The 26,095-nt window shown below is 43.3% G+C and overlaps 1 protein-coding gene across 2 annotated transcripts; it reads left to right on the top strand.

Moving 5' to 3' along the window:
* The first annotated feature begins 30 nt into the window (after positions 1 to 30).
* Positions 31 to 24,718, top strand: ACADL (acyl-CoA dehydrogenase, long chain). 2 transcript variants are annotated; one of them, XM_018565455.1, is made up of 11 exons: positions 31 to 140; positions 6,043 to 6,213; positions 8,824 to 8,961; positions 9,044 to 9,208; positions 9,288 to 9,354; positions 12,521 to 12,685; positions 14,779 to 14,880; positions 16,132 to 16,245; positions 18,678 to 18,805; positions 20,982 to 21,068; positions 24,540 to 24,718. In XM_018565455.1, exons 1-11 carry the CDS (start codon positions 49 to 51, stop codon positions 24,631 to 24,633), a joined length of 1,323 nt encoding a protein of 440 aa, XP_018420957.1. In that variant the 5' UTR covers positions 31 to 48; the 3' UTR covers positions 24,634 to 24,718. The 2 variants fall into 2 exon arrangements, with proteins under 2 accessions (XP_018420957.1, XP_018420958.1); XM_018565456.1 differs by having other exon boundaries at positions 31 to 143; positions 6,046 to 6,213.
* The last annotated feature ends 1,377 nt before the right edge of the window (positions 24,719 to 26,095 follow it).

Raw genomic sequence — 26,095 nt, 5'->3', positions numbered from 1 at the left:
CCTGTCATAGTCACTCCGGCGCTGTGATCATACAACTAACACTCAGCAATGGCTGCCCGGCTCAGACTTCTAGGGAGATCGCTGCAGCAGTTGAACAGCTCAGCCAAGCTTGCTTCCAGAGCCCCGGGCTGTGCTGCCGTGCGGTAAGTCATAGATATGTACTAATACTATATACTTGGTGATGTGCTGGACGGTGTCTATGTCCAGGCTGCTCCTGTGCGGTGTCATAGATCATCATCCTCTAATTGGCTTCATCCCCTAATTGTATTAAGCCCCCGGTGGCGATCATACTGCGGCTCCGACACATAAGCCGATTGCAGGGGAGGACAGATTGCCGCTGTCACTGCGGTGACCTTTGTCCCACTTCTGTCATAGCTGACTGTAATGGGAAGAGCCGGAATCTCTGCTTAACCCCTTCACTGCCAGCAGCTGATCCATGGCACCCCATATACCATCACCCCTTCTGCTAATCATTCACTATGACAAGATGGAAAATGTTTTATACCGAGGCATTGTAGTCCAGGCGAGCTAGATTAATATTATTTGCCCCCTTCACACTGACCTTGACAAATATGCATTTATAACCTATTTGCACCAATCGCACAATATTGTGTGATTAACACATGTTATTGCACAATGCACCCAGCATGTTACTGTGCAGTAGGAAAAGTGCACTACCACCCGGATGCTGTGTGCTGCGACAACGTGCGGTACCTCAATGCTGTGCTTTGCAATGAAGAAAAGTAGTGCACAGCGGTCCGGTGCAATTGAAATTCTGTAAGCACTATTTTGATCGGACCGCAGGCATAATGTGCCTTGCGATTCCGTGCGGCCGATCGCATTGCGGCCGGAGGGTGTGGCTACGGTGCCATTCATTTCAATGGACCGCCTCGCCCCCTGGCCGCAATGCGAGGCAGTAGATCTGGCCAGAATCGATTTCACTGCAACTGGTGTGGACGGGCCCTAACGCTGGCCATACACCTATAGATTGTCTGCAGATTTTCTATGGTCATATCGAAAAAGTGCAACAGATTCCTCCATCTATGCTAAACTGTGTGGATGGAGGAATCTCCCACTGGGCCAAGCTTCAGTATCTTGCTAGTCGGCCCCGCTGGCTCTCACAATTTCTTAAACAGTGCCTCCATCCAATCAGATTGTTCAGGTGTTATGAGAGGCAGCGGGGCCGGCTAGCAAGATACTGAAGCTTGGCCAAGTGGGAGATTCCTCCATCCACACAGTTTAGCGTAGATGGAGGAATCTGTTGCACTTTTTCCATCTGACCACAGAAAATCTGCAGATAATTGTAAGGTGTATGGCCAGCTTTAGGTGTAAACGGGCCCATGAGGCATTGCAAAAATGACAGTTACAGATCGGACTCCCAGAGGCATTTGGGACGTTGGGATTTGTAGTTAAAGCACAGCTGGAGGGCCGGAGTTGCCCATCCCTGGCTTAACTGAACAAACTGAAGAGAGAAGCTAAATGGTTGCTATGGGCAACTGCTCAATTTCTGACAAATGCCCCCAATGTTTAGAATACATGAGCAGAGGGTACCTCCAATAATTGTCACAAGTCAAAAAGAGAATTTACCGTATATGCCGGCGTATAAGATGGATTTTTAGACCCAAAAACACTGCCCAAAAATCGGGGGTCGTCTTATATGCCGGGTATACTGTATGTAGCTTTCGCTACATACAGTATACCGCGCTGAGCCAATCACGGCAGGCTTTGTATTGATTAAGGCCCCATTCACACCTAGGCGTATTGTAATATGCACGTCTGTCGCGCGACCGTCACGTGTTTTTTTTTACCGCGATTCGCGGTAAAAAAAGTTGCGCGATTCCAAAGGCTACTTGGCTGTATCCCAATGGAAAACGCCCTACAAAACGGCCCAAAGTAGTCCCGGGACCTTTTCAGGCGTGGGCCGTTTTGTAGGGCGTTAGGGACGGGCGGAAATACGCCTAGGTGGGAACGAGGGCATTGACTACAATGCAATTTATATTTTTGACCGTTTTGTAGAGCGTTCGTCGAGCGTAGAACGCGCTACAAAACGGTCAGGTGTGAACGAGGCCTTATACAAAGCCTGTATTAATGGGATACAAAGCCTGCCGTGATTGGCTCAGCACGGTATACTATATGTAGCTGAAGGACTGAACCCGGAAGATGGAGGACGCTGCGGGGATCGTGGACAAGGTAAGAGACTGTAATCCCGAGTGTGGCTCAGGGTTCCACTTATGGTACTGAAAATTAACCCCGAGCCACACTCGGGAATACCGCCATGGATGTTAGTGGGTGCATTTAAACATTATTGTGGGCTATACTCGTCTTATACGACGAGTATAGCCCAAAACCTATATTTTAAACACAAAAAGTAGGGGGGTCGTCTTATACGCCGGCAAATACGATATATATAACTTTACATCTGCTCTCTGAGTATATCTTTCCTTTGCCTTGTACACTGATTACAGCACCAGAGGAACAGGCTCCAGAAATACTTTGTATTCACAATCTGACACAACAGGAACAGAGAAACAAAATATTTTCTTCAATGTGGAGTTTTCCTTTAAATGTTTACTCTCAGTTTCCCTCAGCTGTGTTCTTGCAGAGGGACCATGTGATGTTGAAAGCTGGCACCCTGCCCACACTGGGGAATAAGCAGGCCTGACCTGACTTCGTGTGACGGTGACCTTGGGAATGCCTTGCACCGGTATTAGCCACAATAATAGTCCCATTGCTTTCATCATTTAAAGTCAAATCAAAACCACCTTTTTTTTTTATGTAGATAGTCTTCTTAAAAGCCTGCCAGGTGTCTACTGCTATCTCTGTGTTTTGGATGGCATGATTCACTCTTTTTTTTTTTTTTGTGTGTGTTCTGGTGACAGCTGTGATGAAGTGTAGTATCTGTTCTTAAGAAACCCTGTCATCCCCAGCACCAGGAGAATAAAGGGAGGGGGTATTCCGGGAGTAATAGGTGGGTACTGGAGGTGTCCTTTACTCCTTGGTTGAGTCTTACCTGGTGCACCTTGTGTGTCCCCGATGTAGGCAGGAGCACCCACTGCTATTGTCTTCTGGTAGGGACAGAGCTACCTTGTCTGGCCATGGTCTGGAAAGACAGAAGCCTGCAGTAGTCTTACCCCCAAAATAGCAGTCCAGGGGTGCCAGAAAATTGTACTGGGGGTATGGGAAGCCTACTGCCATTTTAATATGGCCCAATGGTCACAGCACATTCATGCATTTTTTTTCACACCTGCCTCCTGGGCTGGGCCTTTTGGTTCTGGACCCAGAGGAATGTTTGTACTGGTCCATAGCTCAGCCTTTGTCTTATACACTGAGTGGCCAGATTATTATGACCACCTGACGTTTGTAGGCAAATTAGCTATACTTTGGCGCTGAAGTTGCTAGAGGGCCAGACCATGATAAATAGGGAAGCAGGTTGTTTACCACGACAGTAGAAGTGATTTTTTTCTGAAGATATGGGTAAACAACGCCATTTAACAGCCTTTGAACGTCGGATGATTGTTGGCGTTTGGAGCCATGGAGCGAGTATCAGCAAAACAGCAGAATTCGTTAAATGTTCAAGAGCAGCTGTTGTTAAAGCGTTTAAAGACTGGACTGTCAGCTGAAAATCTGGGTCTGAACGTGCGAATTGTGGCCGTCAGCGACTAGTCAATGTTAGGGCAGAACGGAGAGTGGCAAGACTGGTACAAGACAACAGAAGGGCAACAGTGCAGTGTCAGATTCCTCGCATCACCTTTCAACATCTCGTGGAGTCACGAGGTGGCCCAACGAAGTGCTGATGGGGTGGTCATAATAATCTGGCCACTCAGTGTACATTCATACCCTAAAACACTTGTAGGGTGTAGGTCCATGGGTCTGCCCTGAAAGTCTAGGGGGACGGCACAGAGTCTTGTACCTGGGTAGTTTAGAGTTCAAGACCCTTCATTTCTGGAGATTGGACCAGTCCATGCACCCTGTTCACTTTTTTTGTATGCTCGCCTTTTTATTGCACTGGCTGTTTTGTTTCATTTGGGAAATGCAGCTTGCCTTTCACGTCAGTTTCACCTGCATTTGATCGGTTTTAGTGGCTTTGCATTGCCATAGACTTGTACAGAGAGAGAAACAGTTGTGAAGGGAACAAAGGCCCTAAGAGTGGATTCTTCACATTTTGAGAGATTCCCACTCACTTCCTGTTGAGTCTTCAGGACAGGAAGTGAAACCTCTCTAACTCTAATCTATGAGAGCCTCCATCTTGGAGCATACAAAGCAAAGGATGAATTTGGTGCAGGTACACAAGGAGGTAGCCCAACCTCCTTAAAGGCACAGGGACACATTAGAAGACCCGCACATCACAATGGCAACTGTAGCCCTCAGTGTGTCCCCACACCAAATCCAACAAATGGCAAACACACTCATCAATTCATAACTAGCTTTAAAGCAAGGTGTGATTTATTTGTAGGCAGGCTGGTGAGTATGCTGGGAAATTTTTGTTTTTTTGTAGTGTGGAAAGCCTTTCCATGTGCACCTTACTTCAAAGCTAGTTATGAATTGCTATTTGTTTCACTTGTTGGATTTGGTGTGGGGGCACACTGGGGGCTTCAGCTGCCATTGTGAAGTGCCGGGCCTCTGGTGTGTCCCTGTGAATTTATGGAGGTTGGGCTACCTCCTGGTGAACCTGCACCCAACTCATCCTTTGCTATATATGCTCCAAGATGGAGGCTCTCATAGATTAGAGTTAGGGCCACACTACACAGAGAATCATAAGGGTGAGACATCCCTCACAGTTGCCAAAATACAAAGGTTGAACATCTGTTCTATGGTCTACCATTGTTTCACTATTTATCATCTGTTATTATAGCACATCTCATTAATACAATGAGCTGCACCCTCTCTTCTTTTGTTTTTTTTCTACTTTGCTGTCAGGAGGAAAGCACACAGAGAGGTAAGTGTGCCATAAGGTGCAAGTATATTGTGTATATTATAGCAAGTGCTCACATGCACATTATAATTTAGTTCCACTTTAAGGGCTCAGGTTGATGGCTGTTTAAGGGGTTCAGCTACATCTGATCATTACAATGTTCCTTCCTTAGTTGAAACTCTATAGGACTTGTTGCTGCAATGTCCATATGTACTTACCTGTTGTTGTGTGGATTGCACAATAGCCTAGTGCAGCCTGAAACAGGTGGGACTCAGGCTTCCTTAAGGTCCCATTCACACTAAGCAACATACCATTTGCAGCGGATCCGCGTGGCCGGGATAGCGGGACATTCGGGGCAACGATCCATCGACGGTAGCGTGACCTTCACCTTCGAGTTCCATTAAAAAAATAGAAAAATCGTGCAAAATCCGCCGAAAAAAGGGTCCTGCTGGAGCGAGAGCGACGGGCGACATGGAGCTAAGACAGCTCCATTGAATAGCATTGGCCGGCGACTGCGCGATATCGCGGTGGAAATCGCGCGATAAATCGCTTAGTGGGAATGGGGCCTTTAAAGTGTCTTTAAAACAAAAACCAAACAAAAAAGTGTTTCAGGGGACTTTCATTTGTAGTGTCCCCTAATTTGTGTTCTATTTAAATATTAAAGGCTAAATGTGGCTTAGATGGGGAAAATATTCATTGGGGCATATTCAAAACTGGGGCAAACAGATTCTGGAGCAGTTGCCCATGGCAACCAATCAGCATCTCTCTTCAGTTTGCTCAGGTAAAATTTAGAAATGAGACAGAGAAGCTGCACATCTGCTCTAGTTTTTGTCTTCTCCAGTTTTGAGAAATTCCCCCCCCAATGTGCTTCATGGCAGACCTGAGATCCCAGACTTTGGCCTTTCAGTGCCTCAGCCAAGAAGGATTCTGGTATGGCATTGCAGCCAGTGTTCACCTATTCCCCCCCGCCCCGCTCTCATTACTGTACCTGCTCACCCACATCTCCCTCATGCGTCCCTCTTCCTGCTAGTTGTATATAAAATGTATGTTGTCCAGCTGTGTCCTTAGTGTTTGGAAATCCACGTATAAAAAAAAACAGTTTTTATATTTTACATTCTTGATTGATTTTGTAGATGCCAGCACACTGAGACCAGCCACGATGAAGAGCTGCGACCAGAGGCATCTCAGGCCAAGACGTTGATGGATATTGGCACTAGACGTGTCTTCACTGCTGATCATGACATTTTCAGAGAAAGTGTTAGAAAGTTCTTCCAGCAGGAGGTGGCACCCTACCATGCTGAGTAAGTTATGTGTATGCTCTGTGCCCCATTATTGTGCCCTTATACTAGGAGGGAGACACAACTGGGTATCTCACTTTGTTATCCAATTGGAAACGTTAATGTTTGGTAACTCATACCAAGAATAAAGGGGCCAATTAAACACTTCAAGTATGTGCTGGCGCACTGGGTTGCCTACATGCTTCTTGCACCTTTCTGAATATCTAGTCCTGTGTCAGAGTTCCAATATGCTCTTTTTGTGGACTTCATGGGGTCTCTTTTACTTTAAATTTTCTCTTATTGCTAAGTGTATAGAATTCAGTTTAAGTGAGTGTCTGCTGTGGGGAGTAACGGAGCCTGGACACGGGGCTTGGGTGGGGGAGAGGGTCAGGGATTGATATCTGGTGCCCAGTCATGGGAAAGGCTGAGCACATGAGATAAACAACTCGGCTTATGAATTGCAAATCTTTGGGTTCACCTAAGTGTAGAGCTGCAGCTAACGATTATTTTCAAAATCGATTAGTTAGCCGATTATTAAGTTCGATTAATCGGTCAATCGGATAAAAAATAAAATACATTTTAAAAAATGGCTCCAGTGATGGACTACTAGTTTGTATTGAGATTGTAGTCCATCACAGGAGCAAGCTTGGAGCGGTGGAAGTAAAAAAGAAAAAAAAAAAGTGTGGTGTGCAATATAGTGAAATGGTAAGTGTAAAATTATACAGCAATGAATGCAGAAAGGCATCGGCTATAGAGGACTACAAATCACAGCAATACTACATTATACAGCGCAATGCAGAATACCCCCAGCTATAGAGGAATACAACAAATCCTAGCAATAGTACATTATAGCTGGCGGTACTGCATTGCGCTGTATAATGTATTGCTGGGATTTGTTGTACTCCTCTATAGCTGGTGGTATTCTGCATTGTGCTGTATAATGTACTATTGCTGGGATTTGTAGTCCTCTATACAGTGTAATGCAAAACACCACCAGCTATAGTGGGGGGGGGGTGGGGGGGGAGTGCAGGCTTACCTGAGCAGTCTTCCAGCAACTTGCTCCTGAGATCGGGCCTGTCTATCGGCGGCTGTCATCCGCCCACACCTGCTCCTCCTTACTTCTTCTCCCTGTGCCGATCGTGGATTTGGGCGGGTGGTGAGCGTGAGGCGGGGAGGAGGTGTGGCGTGTGGAGCGTGGATGCGGTCTGGCAGCAGCGAGCGTGAGGTGGGGAGGAGGTGCAGTGCGGAGTGTGTGTGGAGCCGTGAACAGGGCAAACCAATCGGAAGCCGATTAATCGATGATTGAAAAAGTTGACAACTTTTTCAATCATCAATTATAATCGATTATGTTGATTAGTTGTTGCAGCCCTACCTAAGTGTGTATGCGTTGGAGACAATATTGGAATATAATGCATATGCTGGGAATTACAGAATGGGCGAAGCACTAAAGCACTTTTACAAACATTTAGTAATAATAGGCTGATGCAATATATTTGGAGTAAGACGGAATTAGATAAAAGCATATAAAATATAGACATAAGAGCCAATAATGGAATAGTCGGCAAAGAGATAAGGCAAGCATTGTAGAGACAAGAAAACATTGATGAGTAATAAATGGAGATAGCTGGTGAAATCACGCTACAGACAGGAGCGAATTCAGTGGGAAAGAATTGTGAACAATTCTAGGAACAACAATAGAGAACCAAGTAAAGGTAGCAAATTAGTAAATGAAGATAATTGTAAAAAAGTGTATGTATCAAGCTGCAAGGGAGTAATAGAAAGCACACAGAACACCAACATAGTACTGCCATCTTCTGGGCTTCATCAGTACAAGCTGCTGGTTCTTGACACAAGCCATAAAATTTCAGCACTTTTGAAAGTTTTAAAAAGCAAGTTTTTCTCCATCGTGAGCACAACATACAAAAAAAATATATAACTTCAGGCTGGACTGGCCATCTGGCATACCGTGCACTTGCCCAGTGGACGGGCCTATCACAGGTCAGCCTGTCCCTCAGCTCCCCCCACACAGCCCACCACACCACCGGTGGAGTGAAAGGCTGCCAGCTCCCCTGCACCCACAGGTAGGGGGTGTGAAGTGGGGAGACCTATGTGCTGGGTGCCGGGCAATCTAGTCACCCTGCTGTGCCTGCATGTTGCAGGCCAGCCTGTCACCTCAGCGAGTGCCATGCTGTCCCAGTGGTTGTGACATGACCCTGCTTCCCATGCAGCTTTCCTGCTGGGAAAAAGACAGCGCTCTAAGCTGTGGCCGAGCTGAAATGGAGGGGAGCTTGTATATATACATTTTTGTAGGGTTAAAAATGAATATAAAAGTACCCAGCATGTCTGTCAGGATTACATTGGATAAGGAACAGTGCTGTAAGGTAGCAAGGGTGATGAGTTTGCATTTGTTTATATTCAAAGCCTTTCTGCATTTGACCAGTAAACCACTGTTTTTGGCTTGTTAATTTACTACAATAAAAATGATTTTAATTCATAATATGCAGACCTCGGGTGCAGTGTTCCAAAGTCCAGTCTTTACCGTTTAAAGGGTCACCCCACCCTATTATTTTGATGGTCTCCAGTCCAGCCCGAATTGTACTGCAGAATGATCATTTTGTATTCCCTTCCTCTTAGATGGGAGAAGGCTGGACAAGTGAGCCGAGAATTGTGGGAGAAGGCTGGACTGCAGGGGCTTCTTGGTGCTGCTATCCCAGAAGAGCATGGTGGCATTGGCGGTGATATCCTGTCATCTGCCGTTGTATGGGAAGAACAGTAAGTCACTCACTCCTCAATCATTCATATGTGCTTTGTCAATGTCCATCTCCATGTTAAATCTCTGCACGTTCTTTCCCAGGATGTATGTGAATTGTACAGGACCTGGCTTCAGTCTTCACTCTGATATCGTCATGCCTTATATCTCAAGATACGGCAGCAAGAGCCAGATAGAGAAATATATTCCACAGATGGCGGCTGGTAAATGTATAGGTGCCATAGCAATGACAGAGCCAGGAGCTGGAAGGTATGTTACACTTTTTTTTAGAATTATAATTTGAAGTTTCTCTAACTACTGTTTCTGATTAACTTCATTTTAATTTTAGTGATCTTCAGGGTGTGCGCACTAATGCTAAGAAGGATGGAAGCGATTGGATTTTAAATGGTAGCAAGGTGAGTTATTTATTTATTTATTTATTTTAAGAAATATAACTTCTGTATGGAACTAAAAACTAGGCCTGCTGTGTTCTTTATGTGTTTTATGTTGCAAAGTGACAGAGGAGCGCTTTTTTAAATGCACTATAAAAAAATTAAGAGCTAAAATTATTTTTAATGTTCTAATATTAGAAAATTTGTATTTTAGTTACAGTATTCTTAACAAACCCATGTATTCTCCTCAGGTGATACAGAATAAATGCTGTAGTTGTACAGCAGATACCCAAGGTGCTATATTGTAATTCAGTTCTGATTCCACTCCAGGGCCCCCCACAAAATCTGAACCTCAAAGACTCTCTGGCTTCAATACCTTCCAAATCACTGACACAAAACAGTTATGTAGATCAGGAAAAGTCCTTATCTACTTGTTTTAGATCATTAGGTGTATCGATGCCAGAGGTTTGCTGTGACAGCCAGACGGCTACCATCTTTGGAAGAAGTCGGCCACGGCAACCTTCATGGTTCCCTCACTTCAAGTTTCCTTTTAATAAAGTAGTGTGAAGGAGCTCGATGTTTGGTGAATCCTAGCTGCTAGTTACAGATCAAAGTTTCGCTGCCTTAATAGCTTTTGCTATTGATTGACATGGGTCACAACACATCATTGCTCTTTGAGCTGATATCATGAACGATCTGCGTCTTCAAGGTAATTGCATAATGTGCTTTCATTATTGCACTTGTGCAGTGCAACATCTTAGCTATTTTTTCTTCGTGTCATGATAACACATGTTTATTTACAGATTGGTGTTTACTGCGGGTAATGAATTCCATATTGTAGGTATTTGCACTGCACAAAAGCATTGCCGGGATTCACCTTCACGTTATTCCCCCCAATGCTAGACCACTATTCAGGTAACCAAGTCCGTGTCACGCACCACCTGCTACGCTCCTGTGGCTGCTTAGTGTACCACGTGTCCCTCCTTCTACTGGATCCTGTGGGAAACTGTATGAATGCTCAGATAGTTGAGAGGCACTACCTGCAGTAAACCCCAATCAGTGATGCAACTTGTGTACACTAATTTTCCTCTGAACAGATCATCATCTGCATAGTGGGCTATGGATTGGGCATATGTTCCTGTTGCTCAACTCCATATTAAAGACACACAGCAGAAAAATGTCCAAACAAAGCCCAACGTTTCATGGCAAGCACTGGCATTGTCAAAAGCAGACATTTAATAAAAGAATACATTTGTATTGTAGCCCTAAAGCTGGAGACCATTGACTTAAATAAATACTTCCTAACCTATAATAGACATTTTCCCAGGAGGAGGCCTGTCAATGCCTAGGGGAGCCACTGATGGCAGGAAGAGTGACTGTGCCACCCCAGTTCAGTGCTGCCTCTATGTTATTTTTTTTTTTACACCTTTTTTATATTATTTTGAGACCATTTTTGTGTTGCAGATGCATTTAATTTATATTTACAATAACAAAAAGTGCAAGCTGTAACATAGACCGTCTCATGATATAATAATCAGTGTTTAGTTTACAGTATTATAGTGAGCAGGGATCTGTACACAGTAGTATCTATTCCTATAGCTGCATTTATAAAGCCTTTTCCCGGTTGGTAACGGAGGAGCCAACCAGTGTGGTTTTTGGGGGACAAGGTCTATCTGTGGCAAATTTTTATTTTACATTTTTGGGGCGACCTCTAGCTTGGTATGTTAATTTGTAGATGGGCAGCTGGAACCACTGTGACAGTTTTCCAGCACAATAAAATGCTTTTTGTTTATGCGAGCAAATTAAATCTTAAAAAAAAATGATTTAGGTGTTCATTTGGAGATCACTAGAAGGCCCAGCAACCACAATTTAGGACAACAAATACTCGGATATGCAGAATTATTTGCAATGAAAGGAATATTCTGGGAAACTAGAGCCAAAGGCATTGTGTGTGTTGAAACAACATCAATAAATTTGTTGGTTGACGTTTCAACAAGGCACTGCTTGTCTTTTTTTCTTAAAACATCAGAAAGTCTTGAGAAAGTTAAATAGTGGCTTTTCAAAAGGTCGCCCAATACGTTTATTTATGTTTCATTACAAGGCCAGTAAGCTCCTAGTCCACTAGACTGTTTGTACCTACATGCCTTGAGTGCACCTGGGCAGTTCTTTTACTCTTATTTGAGTGGGGCCCCCATCATTTATATACAGATAGTCTCAGTGTCACTGAAAATCCACCTGAGTGCACTGTAGTCAAAGACTCAGTAGACAACAGGTTGAGGCTTTTACAGGTCTTGCAGCAGGGGAATTAAATACAATCGGCAAACATTTTATCATGTCCAAAGTTTTGCTTTCAAACTTAAAAGAAATCTTGTGCGGAGTAGCATTTAGTCCACTAAGACATGCATGCAATGGCTGATGCACAAAAACCTTGATTTTTCTAAGGTTTTAAAGAAAAATGGAAGAAAAACCATTAGAATATTTTAGCAGATCCTCCCTAAATTGTCAGGTTGAAATAGTTTGGTTTTGTAGCTCAGACAGTGATAATAACTTGACAGCAGAAAGGGAATCTGCTGCAGTTATTCTTGTGGCAGTGACTTCTCTCTTACTCCTGAGCTGCCATCTTGGGCCATCATGTCACTCTTAGTGAAGCCAAACAGATTGGACTTTATAGGAAGTACATAGTCGGCATGAATTTTTCTGTTAATGGCTGGAAGCTGCTTTAAACACAGCTATTGATATTTGCAATCCATTATTTTACGCTATATGGCCACATTTACATCTAATAGGAAAATACTTTTTGTTACCCAACTTGACTTTCTGATCAGAAGGACAGTATTGAATAAATGGTTTGTGTTGTATTCTTTATTTTGAGGTAATTGAAGCAAATGTTCATAGTGTTGTATGCTGATAAATGTCACTGTAACAGCCATGTGCTGGTGTTTCTCATGTACAGTAGGTGGTGCTGTTGATGTTTATGAAGAAGTTCCTGACAGTTTCAAATTGTGGTCAATCCACGACAAATGTTTTTCTGAATATTTTTTTACAGAGCAGAGAGAGTAATATAAAATGGACCTTATTGTGGTAACAAGAAACTGACCCATGATGTTCTTGAACATAGATAGATAGATAGATACAGTTTGTGTTTTTGTTTTTCTCCTTTTTAACAAAACATGTCTTGTCCTATCTGCAGGTATTTATTACAAATGGATGGATGAGTGATGTGGTTATCGTTGTTGCTGTCACAAACCGTGAGGTTCGTACTCCTGCTCATGGCATCAGCCTCTTCCTCGTGGACAATGGCACTAAAGGCTTTGTTAAAGGACGTAAACTGGAAAAAATTGGCCTGAAGGCACAGGTAAAATAATTTCATTGAAAGACCAGCACTGATCTTGCATATATTGAGAAAATCAAGAAAATGATGATAAAATGAAGTTGCAAACCAGAAACAAACCTGTAGCAAAAAAAAAAAAAACAGCCATTTTTGGTTATTTCGAATCTCTACAGAACAGGAAAAGGAAATGTATATGAGGAGGGAGACTTCCACTGGCTGATCTCCTCCTCTCTGATCACTGAATCCAGAAGCGATGTGTATTACATCACTTCTGGTGTCACTCTGTCATTTCTCCAGCTGCTGTAGCTGGAAAAGAAGCTGATGAAGTAGATCTCTGCTTCATCAGCTTCTTTAGGTTCCATAGGGAACATTAGGAGTCTAGTAGACCCCTGATATTTCCATAAAGAGGACTTGTCACATCCTCTTTGCTATCACATAGGGGGTTTCTTAGTCCCCTATGTGATCACAATAAAGTTATGTGTAAAAAAAAAAAAGCTTAAACAATGGACACATTAAACACACACATACAAAAAAACCCACAAAACTTTATTTCAAAGCCCCACGTACAGGTACATACAAACACACATCAGGTGTGCCTACATGCAAAAATGATTGTGCCACACATGTTACATATCACTGGAAATACCAGAGTGAGAGCAATAATTCTAGGGCCACTGTTAACACACACTGATGAGCGGTAAAAGCTCTTAAAGCGTTGCCTATGGGGAGTTTTGGATATTGTACTTTTTTGCGATTTCACAGATGCACGCAAATTTAGGGCGTGACCCCGTCTTTTATATTTTATTAAAAAAACAGGTATTCTGTTTCTGTGCACTAAAATACATTTTAGTGTATTTTATCCAAAAAAATATTGCTTTGACAAATATTTGCGCATTTGAGAACCACATGCGACATGAAAAATTGCAACTAGCATTTTTTTATGCTACAGGGCCTCTGTTTATAGAAAATAAATTTGTATAAATATGTATGTTTGGGGGGGGGGGGGTTTAGGCTGTTTTCTAGCCAAAAATTCAGATTTTATCACGTGTGTAGCAAAAATTATGAAATTGCTCCGGACGGCAAGTGATTAAATACAGTTAATTCAATTGATTTTAACAATATTTGTGTATTGAGTAATGTGTTTTGGTGTAGTAAGCATATTTTTTTCCTGCATTCCCTCCATGTGTGCTGTATTGTTGTAGTCACATAAGAAGGTTTTGGGATGGGTACCAGATGTCTTCAGAAGATACAGAATTCAGAAGTTCCTCGAAGATACTTTTTCTTCAGGTTGTGGCAGGGTTTGCAATTTACAAATGGGTTTTTATTCCTCTGAATTTGTGCATGCATATCTGTAGAGAATCCTAAACTTCTATACAAATCGTATAGTCTTAATTAATCAAGGTTCCTAAATTGTATGATTCTCATGAGAACAAATGGATATTAACATATAGTTACTTACGTATACAAAAGGTGTGTGTGTGTGTGTGTGTGTGTTTGTAACAGCTTCCACTGTTTTGGGAAGGCTTCCTACCAGATTTGTGAGTGGTTCTGTGGGAATTCTTGCCCATTAAGTCAAATGAGCATTTTTGAGGTCGGGTTCATTGGACCAAAAGATCTGACGGATAGTTGATGAGTCAAACCATGACAATAGACCTATCTTTGTGCACAGGGGTATTGTGTTTCTGCAACAGAAAAGAACATTTCCTAAACTATTGCCACAAAGTTGGAATACACAATTGTCTAAAATGTATTTGTATGCGGTAACAGTAACAGTAATCCTTCTCTGGAAATGCCTGAATCCAATAATTTTGAGGGACGTTTGCATACTTTTGGCCATACAATGTAGCAGTATATCAGCAACTTCTTAACTATGCTCTTTGTGTAGCAGCAAAATACTGAAAAGCTGTGATGAGACTAGTGTCCCAAAGTTCTCAGTTGTATACAATGCTTTATAGTGCTGACCTGATCAGCCTTCGAGTGTAGGATGATGCATGTTGCTCTGTCCCCATGTGACTTTCTTGTTCCTTTCACATAATTGAAGATACTTACTGCTTACAGAGTTGAGCTTTCTTGTCCAGAGAACTGTTTATTTCATTTCAAATGACCTCTGTTTTCAGGACACGGCGGAATTGTTCTTCGAAGATGTCCGGCTTCCTGCTGATGCCTTATTGGGAGAAGAAAATAAAGGTTTCTACTACTTAATGGCAGAGCTTCCTCAGGTGTGTCTGTACTATATGTATTTCAGTAACAAACAATATTTCTGAAGGAGACTAAGACTGGCCATACACTGATCTATTTTTCTCATTCAACCTGCGTGCTGAACCAGAAAAATAGAGCAGATTTCTCCATCAACACTACCATCTCGTCGATCGAGGAATCTCACTGTTTGCATTGTATTTTTTCTCAGTGTCCGCTTTCATAATACCCAAACTGAGCCGGCGGCTCATTGGCTGCCGGCTCTGACCGTACAAAGATTTTTCCCACCAGCTCCTTCGATCAGCTGATGCAGGGATGCCGACCGAAAGGGTGCCGACAGTGGCACACACTATGTGAATTTCGAATAGTGTATGGGCACCCTAAAGGGCCTAAAATGTAAAAGGGCTGAACATAGACATCCGTGAATAGATTCACAAGACAAAATACAACAATATCGCAGAAAATGAGATTACGTTTAAATATACTGTATACATACAAGTGGCTGGACATACTGCCACTTTGCAGCAGGGTTCCCCAAACTTATTAAACAAAGGGCCTGTTCACTGTCTGTCAGACTGTAGGCAGTAGGAGTAAAAAACTTGTCCTATCGTCTGAGATCATTGGAAGTTAAAATGCTCCAGTGTCACTTGGTAGTAAAAAATGCCCCAGCGTCTGTTGTCAGTGGGAGAAAAACATGCTCTGGTGTTGCTAGTCAGAGGGAGTAAAAAATACCCCAGTGGCAGTGATCAGGGGGTGTAAAACATGCCTGGCAGTGGTGGTCAGAGGAAGTAAAAAATGCCCTGCATCTGATTCATTAATAATGTTCTTTTTAGTTTGTCAGAAAAGTTTTTAAAGGGTATGATCAAAACTACAGTATATAAAGAATTAGAAGCCATCACATATGTCTACAATAGAGATGAAAGCCTGCTTTAGATCTTTCAATTGACTGTGTAGTGAAGAGGATCCTTCCTTTCACTGATTTTTAGGTGGGGTGCCATGATTACCTTGAAAGTATCAATTTATATGGACCACTTCGGGGGGCATAGGAAATGCAAAAGTCGCCGGGAGTCTGTTTAAACAGCCCCGATGCTGGCGACGTACACTGTACGTCGTCAGTCACGAAGGGGTTAATAGCAGCCATTTAGACTGGCAGCCATTTAGACTGACAACAGTTGGACGTGCCTCTGTCAATGACTATGGTTACGCTATTTATCAATTTGAATTTTGAGATCCAAATCCGTCGCTAACCCTGCTGACCTCCCTATACATTGTAGGAACGGTTATTGATTGCGGATATGGCCATCGCTAGCTGTGAATTCATGTTTGAGGAAACCCGGAACTATGTCAGACAAAGGAAGGCTTTTGGAAAGACTGTGGCACACTTACAGGTATTTATTTTATCAACACTAATAATACAAATTGATACTACATCATATTTTCAATGGATTATGTCCACTTTTAGAACAATTGACCATGCTAATTATTTTATATGGTATTGGTAAGTTCTCACCACCTTCAACCATTCCTTGTAATATGAAGGTGCCCCCACCTCCTGCATCCAGATCAAAGTGATGGTGGTAACCATAATCCCTCGTTTACATCAGTCAGTAGACTTCCATCCACTAAGAACTCTGAGAGCAAACAATTGCATTTTTTAATGTATCTTTTTGAAAAGATTAAAGTGTATCTCTAGGCAACATTTTATGTGATAGAGCTGGAATGCGTTACACCCTCTGTCAAGTTTTATTTGCTGTCTGTGCCCATTGGGAAAATTACTCCTGTTTGTACTGGTGACAATTTCAGAAAGAACAGGGAGATAACAAACGTTACATTTGTCCCTAGAACAAGAGGTAAGGAAAACTCTTCCAATGGGGGCACCTGTTCTGAGGACAACTGTCTTAAGAGGGGAAATTCCCCTCACTTTTTTATTATTATTATTATACAGGATTTATATAGCGCCAACAGTTTGCACAGCACTTTACAATATACAGAAGAAGCTACAGGTGCAATGCGAATCAAGACATAAGGGCCCTGGGAGATTTCCTATAACTTTCTTTTGTGTCTCTATGACAGAAAGTGAATGGGAATTTTACCAATGGTATGCAGCAAAAATAAACAGGTAGGGGCCTAAACTCTCTTCTCTAATCTATTTTTAAATCTAAAAAAAAAGCATAGTTTAACTTGCAGTGGAGAACTAGTGTACATATTTTCTTGAAAAAATGACAGGGCATGACATAACATATTGTGAACAGTTGCTTGAGGTAATTCAACAAATAACGTTTTGTTTTTTAAATAAGTGCACTTTCAGAAAAAGTTCACTTATTCTTTTTGCCCCCCTCACCTGACCTTGCAGATGCCACCCTCACCCTTTTTGCAGATGCATACTTACCAAGATCCAATGACAGCAGCCCCTTGTGTTTTGACTCACATCCTCCCTCTCTTGGCTGGGCATGAGCAGTAGAGCCCCTTAGAAGTCTATGGGGCTTATCTTCCAGAGAGGCGATGGTATTAGACAAGCCCCATAGAAGTTTATGGTGCTTTACTGCGCAGGTGTAACCAAAAGAGGATTTGCTAAGAGGGATGTAAACAATCTCAGGAGGCCATTATTGTATGTGGACAGTTAATGTTAACCTTGATTTTCCTGTCTTCCTGCCCATATTGGTCTTCTTTCTCTATTTTAACTAGGGATGCACCAATACCGGTTTTTGGGTATCGAGTAAGAGTACCGATATTTTCTTTCGGTACTCACCGATGCCGAATACCGATACCGGAAGTCCCATTAAGGAAGCCGGCGGCGTGTAATGACGTGGCGCCCGGCTTTTTGATGGCCTGGAAGCTGGCTCCATGCTCCCTTGTCACGAGGTGATGAGGGAGCATGAAGCTGGCTTCCCGGCCAAACAAAGCCGGGCGCCACGTCATTGCACGGCGCCCGACTTCCTGATTGGCCAGCTTCCCAACCTGTCAGGAAGCCGGGCAGCGAGTCATCACGCTGCTCGGCTTCCTGATTGGCAGGGAAGCTGGCTCAATGCTCCCTCGTTACTTGTGACTTGGGTTATCATCCTTGTACTTCACAACACAGTGAGTTACCAAACCACAAACGGGCAGGATGGAAGTTCAAATAATTTTAATACTTCACTTGCTACATGCTTGTTCCTGGCCGCTGACTGACAGGCCACATATCTCTCGGCATGGTTTTTGTGTGTGTTTTTTTTTGTTGTTGTTGTTTTTTTTCCCCCACAAATAAGCTAAATTTTTGTTTTAGTATTCCAATACCTTTTAACTATTAAGAGTAACTCCTGTGTTTTAGTGTCACTTTAAGCGAGCCTGCAGTGTGATTGCCATGCCATACACACAAATGTTGTCCTACTAGTGAGAAGCCAACCTCGGTCTCTCATTGAGGGCCTAAACCTCTGAAGACTGGCACAGCTAACGTTATTTTTCTCAACTCTAAGAGCAGAAAAATGCACTTTACTTGAGAACAATAAATACAATTCTTTTCCTAATGGTCTCATTCACACAGTGTATAAACACGCTAAAAAAAATCCATACAGCCCTTCTGGCTATTAGCCTTCGCTTTCCGATTGAAGTCATTTGAGGGAGGTCTTCTAAAGCACATCTAAAATGCACATTTGGTAAAGCATACTTGGCAATCATGTAAGGTGTGAACGCAAAAAAAAAATGGAAAAGATTCTCTGAATTAGTTATGCAGCATTATCATCGTACTGGCAATGTTTCTAAAATTAAACCGTCTCTACTATTTTATGAGTTTACAATAGCTGGAAACGAATGACTAAATACTTTCCTTGTCTTGTCTCTGAAGACTGTGCAGCACAAGCTGGCAGAGATGAAAACGCAGATCTGCGTGGGTCGCTCCTTCTTAGACAGCTGTCTCCAGCTTCACGTGGAAAAACGCCTGGACTCTGCCACTGCTTCCATGGCAAAATACTGGTATGCATGAGAAAATGAGAGGCCCTTGCCGTATAACAGGAACAAATACTCAACCCTCTGATTCATCTATAACAATTGTTTTTGTACGGCAGTATTCTGGGATGGCATATAGATTGGCGCACTGCTGAAAACTTTAAATTAGTGTGTTTTGTGGAATTGGTTTCCCAGCATCGCTGAGTAAGCTTATAACCAGTTGAAAGAGTTAAACTGGTTGACCATGATGCTGGTCTCCATGGTGCTGCCCTTTTGAGTTCCTTCACAAACTTGGAACTTGTTTCTACTTGATCTTTTCACAGCATTGTCTGGCTATGTAAAAGTGGGCATAAAATTCTCCTGTTTACAAGCACATAAAGTACAGGTCTGTTAACCCAGAGCTATGCGAGCTGACACATTGGTCTACATACTGTATCCCGACTGCATTCTTACATTTTATGATTCGTTTTGTAGACTTCTCAATAGCCTCCAAAAAGCTTTTTAGTGTCTTACGTAAAGACTGCGCACAGGCTCCCTATGTGTTGTCTCATTCTCAGACCGCCTGCATCGTTTCAGCTGTAATAGAAATACAGATTCCAGCAGTCTGACAGTTCAGGGTTGCCTAGCACTCCACTAGGAAAAATATGATGATCAAGGTATATAGATAGAGCAGTGTTTGCACTGGTTTTCATAACCAGGTTATAGTAAACAGGGCCTTGATTTATGTTGACCTTTTTACTTGTCCATTATCCCAAGCAACAGGCTGGGAGAGCTGCAAAGGATTTGTAATTCTGTGCAGCCAGTCCTACATTTACACAGTCCTGCCAGGTTGGTGGGTCTGCTTTTCTCTACTGCTGTCAAGCATTATAGCTAGTTCACCTCCCTGCCCCCAGCTTGTGATTTAGACAATGAAGGCGCAGCAGGCTGACAAAGACTTCTCTTTCCTCATGTCAGCATGGTCCTTGTTTGCACATGTGCATGCAGCAGAATCTGAGGGTCTGATTGGCCCTCCGGGTCCTAGTTCTACTTTACAGGGGATTGCAAGCGGCTAATAAAACAAATTCAGGAACTTCAACTAGTATTTGCAAATCTCTGCTTCAGCTTTAAATTGAACCCATAATTTGTCCGTGCCAGGCCTTCGTCCTCTCTCTCATCACTCTGTTCACACACAAAAGTGAGAAGCATTTTAAAACTCCAAATTGGACCTTTGAGCTTACACAGGGCTGGGGAGGAGGGGCAAGTGATGCAGAAGGTAATAACTGCGAGGGCTGAGCTGATGGAGGAAGGAGAAGTAGAGTTTTTAGGGGAAGGTGGGATAGTGGACACAGTAGGAGATATCGGGACAGATTGGGGTAGGGAGTTGAGCGAAAACCTCTGGCTTATCTTCTTTTATTGAACTGCGTATAGGTACGAATGCAGTGGCGTAACAATCGCCATAGCGACCCAGGCGGCCGCTATGGGGCCCGGGCACAGGGGGGCCCGGCCAGGGCCGCCTGGGTTGCTATGGCATGTGGGGGTGCTGGCTGTTACAGACGCATTTCCCCTCATAGCCGCTGCGGAGCTGTGTCAGTGACAGCCAGCCGCTGCGGCAGATGAGGGCGGTGTTCGGAATGAAGGAGGCGGGCCCGTCGATAGCAGAGGAGGCGGGGGCCCGGGGACGGAACAGGAATCGGGGCCCGGCGACCACAGAGGCGCTGACAGATAAGAGATCTCAGACCCTGCAGAGCCCACTATAGAGAGTCTATGGCGGGCTCTGCAGGGTCACTCTCCGCTGGGGCTCTGCAAGTGGCATAACTAGCAATCACGGGGCCCCATACAGAATTCTGCTATGGGGCCCTGTGATTTCTAGTTACGCCCCTGCCCAAATGTATTCCATCTTTACCCTGAACAGACATGTATGCATCCAGAGCTATGAATTTTCTGCTTGTTTTATCTTATCTGTCATCTTCTTGCTGCCTGTACATTTACAAAGCCTGATGATCACATCCGTATTATTTTGCACACAAGACGAACCCTGTCAACCCACGCAAAATTCTGGTGGATGTTATCTGTAATTCTTGATGAACTGCGCTTTTTTTTTTTTTTTTTTTTTCTCGTTTTTGATTACATGACTTCACTATGAGTCACAAGTCATTCTGTATGAATCTTGATAAGCCTCATGCTGAAATTGTACGATTTTGATGGTAAAAATCTTCTCTTACAGGGCATCTGACCTCCAAAATATCATAGCCACACAAGGTGTTCAGCTCCATGGAGGCTGGGGCTACATGTGGGAATACCCTATTGCAAAGTAAGTTCTTCTTTCTTTTTTTTCCCATTGAGCAACAGAATTGTAGAATCTTGCATTTTTTCTAAATGTTAAAGTGACCCTGTCAGTTGCTGCTGGACTTTGCAGTAACCCTGTAAAAGAAGAGGATGACTTCAGTCTTCATTTTTCTTCATGAGCTACGTCTGCTGCTTCTATCCTATACTTCCAGATATGTTGGATTCCTAGTACCCCCCACTGTATGCTGTGGATTCTCTTACTAAACACTGTTCTATTTTTTCGTTCATCCCGTGAGCTTACGAGAATTGACTGAGGAATCTCACTGTGTCTTCATTGTATTCTGGCAGAGGCTGCTGGCCGCTGTAAGAATACTTGAAAAGAGCTGCCAGTTTCTTGCCTGTCCACTCTGTTTATTCGAACATTTTCCGACCAGCTCCTTCAATCGGCTGATCGAGGGCTGCGGCCAAAAGGGTGCCAACAGCAGCACCCACTGAGGGAATTGTTCATGAGGAACTGTCTGAGATTTGCATAGTATATGGCAACTTACACTTTGCCTGGCCACTTTGGAGAGTCAATGGGACGTTAGTTAGTCAATGATGGATCATCTTTACTTGGATAAAGCTACTAATGAAATATAATGTAAAAAGGCCACTTTACTATTTGCTAGCAACAGACCTGTGACTGGTGTGAAGGGAAACCGGTGTAGCATGAAGAAAGGATATTCTAGGAGCTCAGCTCACCTGCTAAATATTGGTTTTTCATCCAAGTTTTGTTGTACTACCACTCCATCCCAGTCCTTTCTACTGATATTTTGGTGATGGAGGAATGCCCCTCTTACTGCTTCATACACTGAGAATGAGAAGAAAAAAAAAATGGTACTATGATTTCTCACCGCTACCAGTCACTGTGGGTAGGGGGGCCTGTGGCACTACTCTTCTGCCATTGGGTGGCATGGACGCATTCACCATGCAGTATACATTATTAAATAAAGATTGCAAGTACCATGGGGTTTGGGTTTTTTTTTTTTTCTTCTCCTTTTTACCTGCTCTTATCTGGACATGTATCCTCTCAGGTTCACCCTGAGAGGATACAGTAGGGTGTAGTGTTGGTTGGAAGGTTTATACTCCTTAAATCCAATTGCAGCTCTCCTTTTAAAGGCACAAAAGGGATGCTTTGAAAGAGAAAAGGAGGCACAGTGAAAAAAATACATGTTGATACTGCTAGAAAGCTTGTAAGCTGCTAACCTCCAGTGCTTTCTCCTGACTATTGTCAGCATTGTTCCCAGCTATCTCTCTGGGCTACAAAACACCTCCCATTTCACTACCAGAAGAAGTGAGGGTGTCCTGTCCTGGGGTGACAACACTACTTCTCCATAGATGCAGTACAGGGTGTGAGCATGGTCACCCTAGGACAGAAAGTATGTTAATGACAGAATCACCAGGTGAAAATTTAAGGAAACATCCTGAAAAAAAGAAAAACTAATGCATCCACCACATCTAAGGACTGGTAAGCTGCAGCATATTCGGTTGTTCCCAGGTTTAGATGCTCGTCTGAATTTAAAGTTAATTTGTCTTGAAACAAGTGACACGTTTCATAGACAAATGTCACTGGAAGAATCAATCTGCAGAAAAGATTTTGCACAAGCCTCATAAATGCTAACATTGATTTTATACATTATTGGATCACTTTTATAATTGAAATGTGAGAAATCTTGGATAGAAAGCATAAAGGACATTCCAGACCTCAGATACAGACATACAAATGTCTTAGTTGGCTACCCTACCCCAGGCAGACCTAATGCCTTGCTGTAGCCTTGCGCCTTCTCCTCCAATCCCCTCTCCCCTCTCCTTTTTGTTGTCCATGTTCCATCCAGCACACATGCACCAGTTCTGGACATGCAGAATAATGGCCATCCTGGATGCATGTACCAGGTTAGGTCAGGGCCTTATGCCACCTGCGTGCTGGCTAGAATATGACTTCAAGAAGACAAGTTGGAAACTGTGCCTTGCACTGGGTTGGCTGGGCAGCCTAGAAGCATTTCAGCATTATTGAATTTAACGTCCAGCCATTGTGTAGAGCTAAAGAATTTGAGCTATTTCAGAAATGATTTTTAACATTAAACATAAATTACCTGATCTTAACCCCTTCGTGACTGGCGACGTACAGTGTACGTCGCCAGCATCGGGGCTGTTTAAACAGACTCCCGGCGACTTTTGCCGCCGGGAGTCTATTTAAACTTGTAGAGCCGACTGTCGGCTTTACAACAGAAGCGATCCTGGCGACTTACCTGTCGCCAGATCGCTTCTGCGTCCCGAAGAAGGGGCGATCTTTGTGTAATATAACATGGGTGCAAAAAATGAAAAAAGGGCCTCAGTCATGAAGGGGTTAAAAATATAATCTGGATTGTTTTGTGTTTTTTGTTTGTTTTGAGAGTGTAGAATGTTTAGAACCTCTGCTAGGTTTTTTAACACTGTTCTGTGTCCCCTTTGGCGATATTTTTACCTTTCTTTCTCTTGTGTCACTGAGGTAAGAAGAAATTTAGACCGCAATAAAATCCAATAGGTTCTAGATTTTTTTTCTTTAAATGAGAACTATGGGGTTAAGGCTTTTCCCCATAGTTCTCCTTAGGGTAACGGGAGGACACAAACTAGCGTCCTCCCATCACCCTTGGCTCAGTATACCGCGAGCTACAGCTCGCGATATACTGAGACGCCGCAGCTGAAGCGGATCCTGACAATTATGTTTGGATCCGCCCAGCTGCGTGACTGACAGCTGGCTCTGCTTATCTAGAGGCAGAGCCAGCTGTACCCTCCCCCGTCCGTTCCGCCATTCAACGCTGGCAGGTCGGAGCAGGGAGAGGGGAATCCAGCCCCTCCCCTATCACGGCAGAGAGCTGTGACAAGATCGAGAGGTGAGCGAACGCCGGTATGTGTTCACTCACCTCCCGATCTACTGAGCCGACCTGTGACAGTCTCATTGTCACAGGTCGGCTAGAACTATGAGGTGAGTGAAAAGCACTCATCTCATAGTTCTCCTTTTTAATGCAAAAATCACAAAAACATTAGTTTGGCATACTAAATGATGGAAGTGGCACCCCAGATAAATCATTTTATTAGACATGTATTTCAATTATTCTGAATGATACTGAAGTTTCCATTTCACCAGTTTGATATATCTCCTAACTAATGAAAGATAAAAGAAAAGATGGCCGTGCCCCATTAAACTGACATTCTGCGGTAGGGGTGTCCTGCATTCTTTCAGCTGGGGGATTCATGCAGGGCACTGTCAGTCTCCATAGAGAAAGCTGGGGCTACACCCTCTTTAACCCATAGCCTCCATGGTTCAGTTAGAGACGTGAGGATCAGAATTTCAGTTCCCAGCATTGAACCTCTTGCATGCAAATGCTGCTTAGTGTTGTTTTCCAGGAAAGTCAGCCATTTATTATTTGAAAGTTGATTAATACTAATAGGACCACTTGCATTCTTTCTTTTGCAGAGCCTATGTGGATTCTCGAGTACAGCCAATCTATGGTGGCACCAATGAGATTATGAAGGAACTCATTGCAAGAGATATTGTGAAGGACAAATGAGCTTTCTGTGTAGAGAACACCCGATGCCTGTAACATGATGTAAAATGTTTTGTCTAACTGCTAATTTTTGATACTGATTTGAAAAATGTAAGTGACACTAAGCTCAGGAGTTAAACTTGAAGTTACCTGTATGAAAAAAAATAAAGTAATACAAAAAAGGGGATTTTTTTTTTTTACGTTAATTAATACTTTATTATCGTTGTCCTTTTATTTAATTCCCACCCCCCACCCCTCTGACTGCAGCCTATCTGTACTTGCTTACCCTCCTATGATTCCAGTGCAAATCACACTGCAGCCCTGCCTAGCAGCACACTCTCTTTACAATGAAAACATCCCCGCGACGTCCTCTTCCTACTGTGCACGCATGCCATGGCCCCATTCATTCCTAAGGATAAGCCATACACCACTAGACATCTGTAGGCCACAAGGAGTATAGCTCATCCATAGCAATGACTGGGGCCACAGTGTGCTTACTCTGGCCCTCCAGCTGTGGTGAAACAACAAATCCCATGAAGCATCTCTCTCCGGGAGTCATGTCTGTGGCTGTGAGAATCTTGCAAAGCCTCATGGGATTCGTAGTTCCACAGCTGGAGGGCCGCAGTTTGGCCATCCCTGCAGTAGGAAGAAGACTCAGCAGAGACACTTTTGTTGCGAATACTTCTGCCACTAGGCTGAGCCGCTGAGTGAATATGGTTAAAAAAATGAAAAGTAAGTATTTTACCACACAAGCTGCACTCGGGGGATGAGGGAATTAAATAAAAAGTTTACTAAAATGACAGTTGTCCTTTTTAATGGGTTGAGGACGTTAGACATGCAACGTATGGCCAAAACTTCACTAAAGTACACAGGGAATATGCAGCACGCCCTGTCCTTCTCCACTACTGACACTAACCCCCACCCCTCGCCCTGCTGGGAAGATTCTCGGAGAATGCAATTTACAGCATGAGCATCATCTCAAAAGATCTAGGCTGCTCTGTTTCCCAAAATCTCACCAGTGATGTCACTCCTTCTGGCACCACTGGCGGGATATGGGGAAAAGGCAAGTTCAAAATCTAACCCTTTTTTTTTTTTTTCCTTTTGCAGGTAACTTTTAAACCGACTATCACTAGGGAATTTAGACAAGGGGAGGGCGCCCAGACAGTAAAAGCAGACCTTGCATTGCACTACAAGGTCCACTTTAAGCAGACCTGATACCAATGGCCAACTAAAGAAGCTAGCGGCAGGCTGAGAACACTGCTGCTGATTGAGAGACCGTTGCTTAGCGTCAGCCTGCAAGAGACAGTGCTGGTACTGGCAGGTAAAAAAGTTTGCAACAGATATACAAAAACTGTGTACACTGAGGCGTGACATCAAATGTACTCAAAAATAGGTCTTAGGTTTACATTCGCTTTTTCATTTCTCCAGGGGTGATAATTGCCAAAAGCATGACATATAGGGAACTAGTTCACTCGGTGGCCATTGC

This window comes from Nanorana parkeri, unplaced genomic scaffold, assembly GCF_000935625.1.
Source record: "Nanorana parkeri isolate BGI_ZX_2015 unplaced genomic scaffold, ASM93562v1 scaffold849, whole genome shotgun sequence".
NCBI lineage: Eukaryota > Metazoa > Chordata > Amphibia > Anura > Dicroglossidae > Nanorana > Nanorana parkeri.
This window is presented reverse-complemented; position numbering and strand designations above follow the sequence as displayed.

Excerpts from the sequence above, each read along its gene's own strand:
- ACADL (XM_018565455.1), top strand. The coding sequence starts at position 49 with ATGGCTGCCCGGCTCAGACTTCTAGGGAGATCGCTGCAGCAGTTGAAC. Across the intron at positions 8,962-9,043 it reads GCCGTTGTATGGGAAGAACA|GATGTATGTGAATTGTACAG; the intron begins GTAAGTCACTCA and ends GTTCTTTCCCAG. Across the intron at positions 18,806-20,981 it reads GCTTCCATGGCAAAATACTG|GGCATCTGACCTCCAAAATA; the intron begins GTATGCATGAGA and ends CTTCTCTTACAG.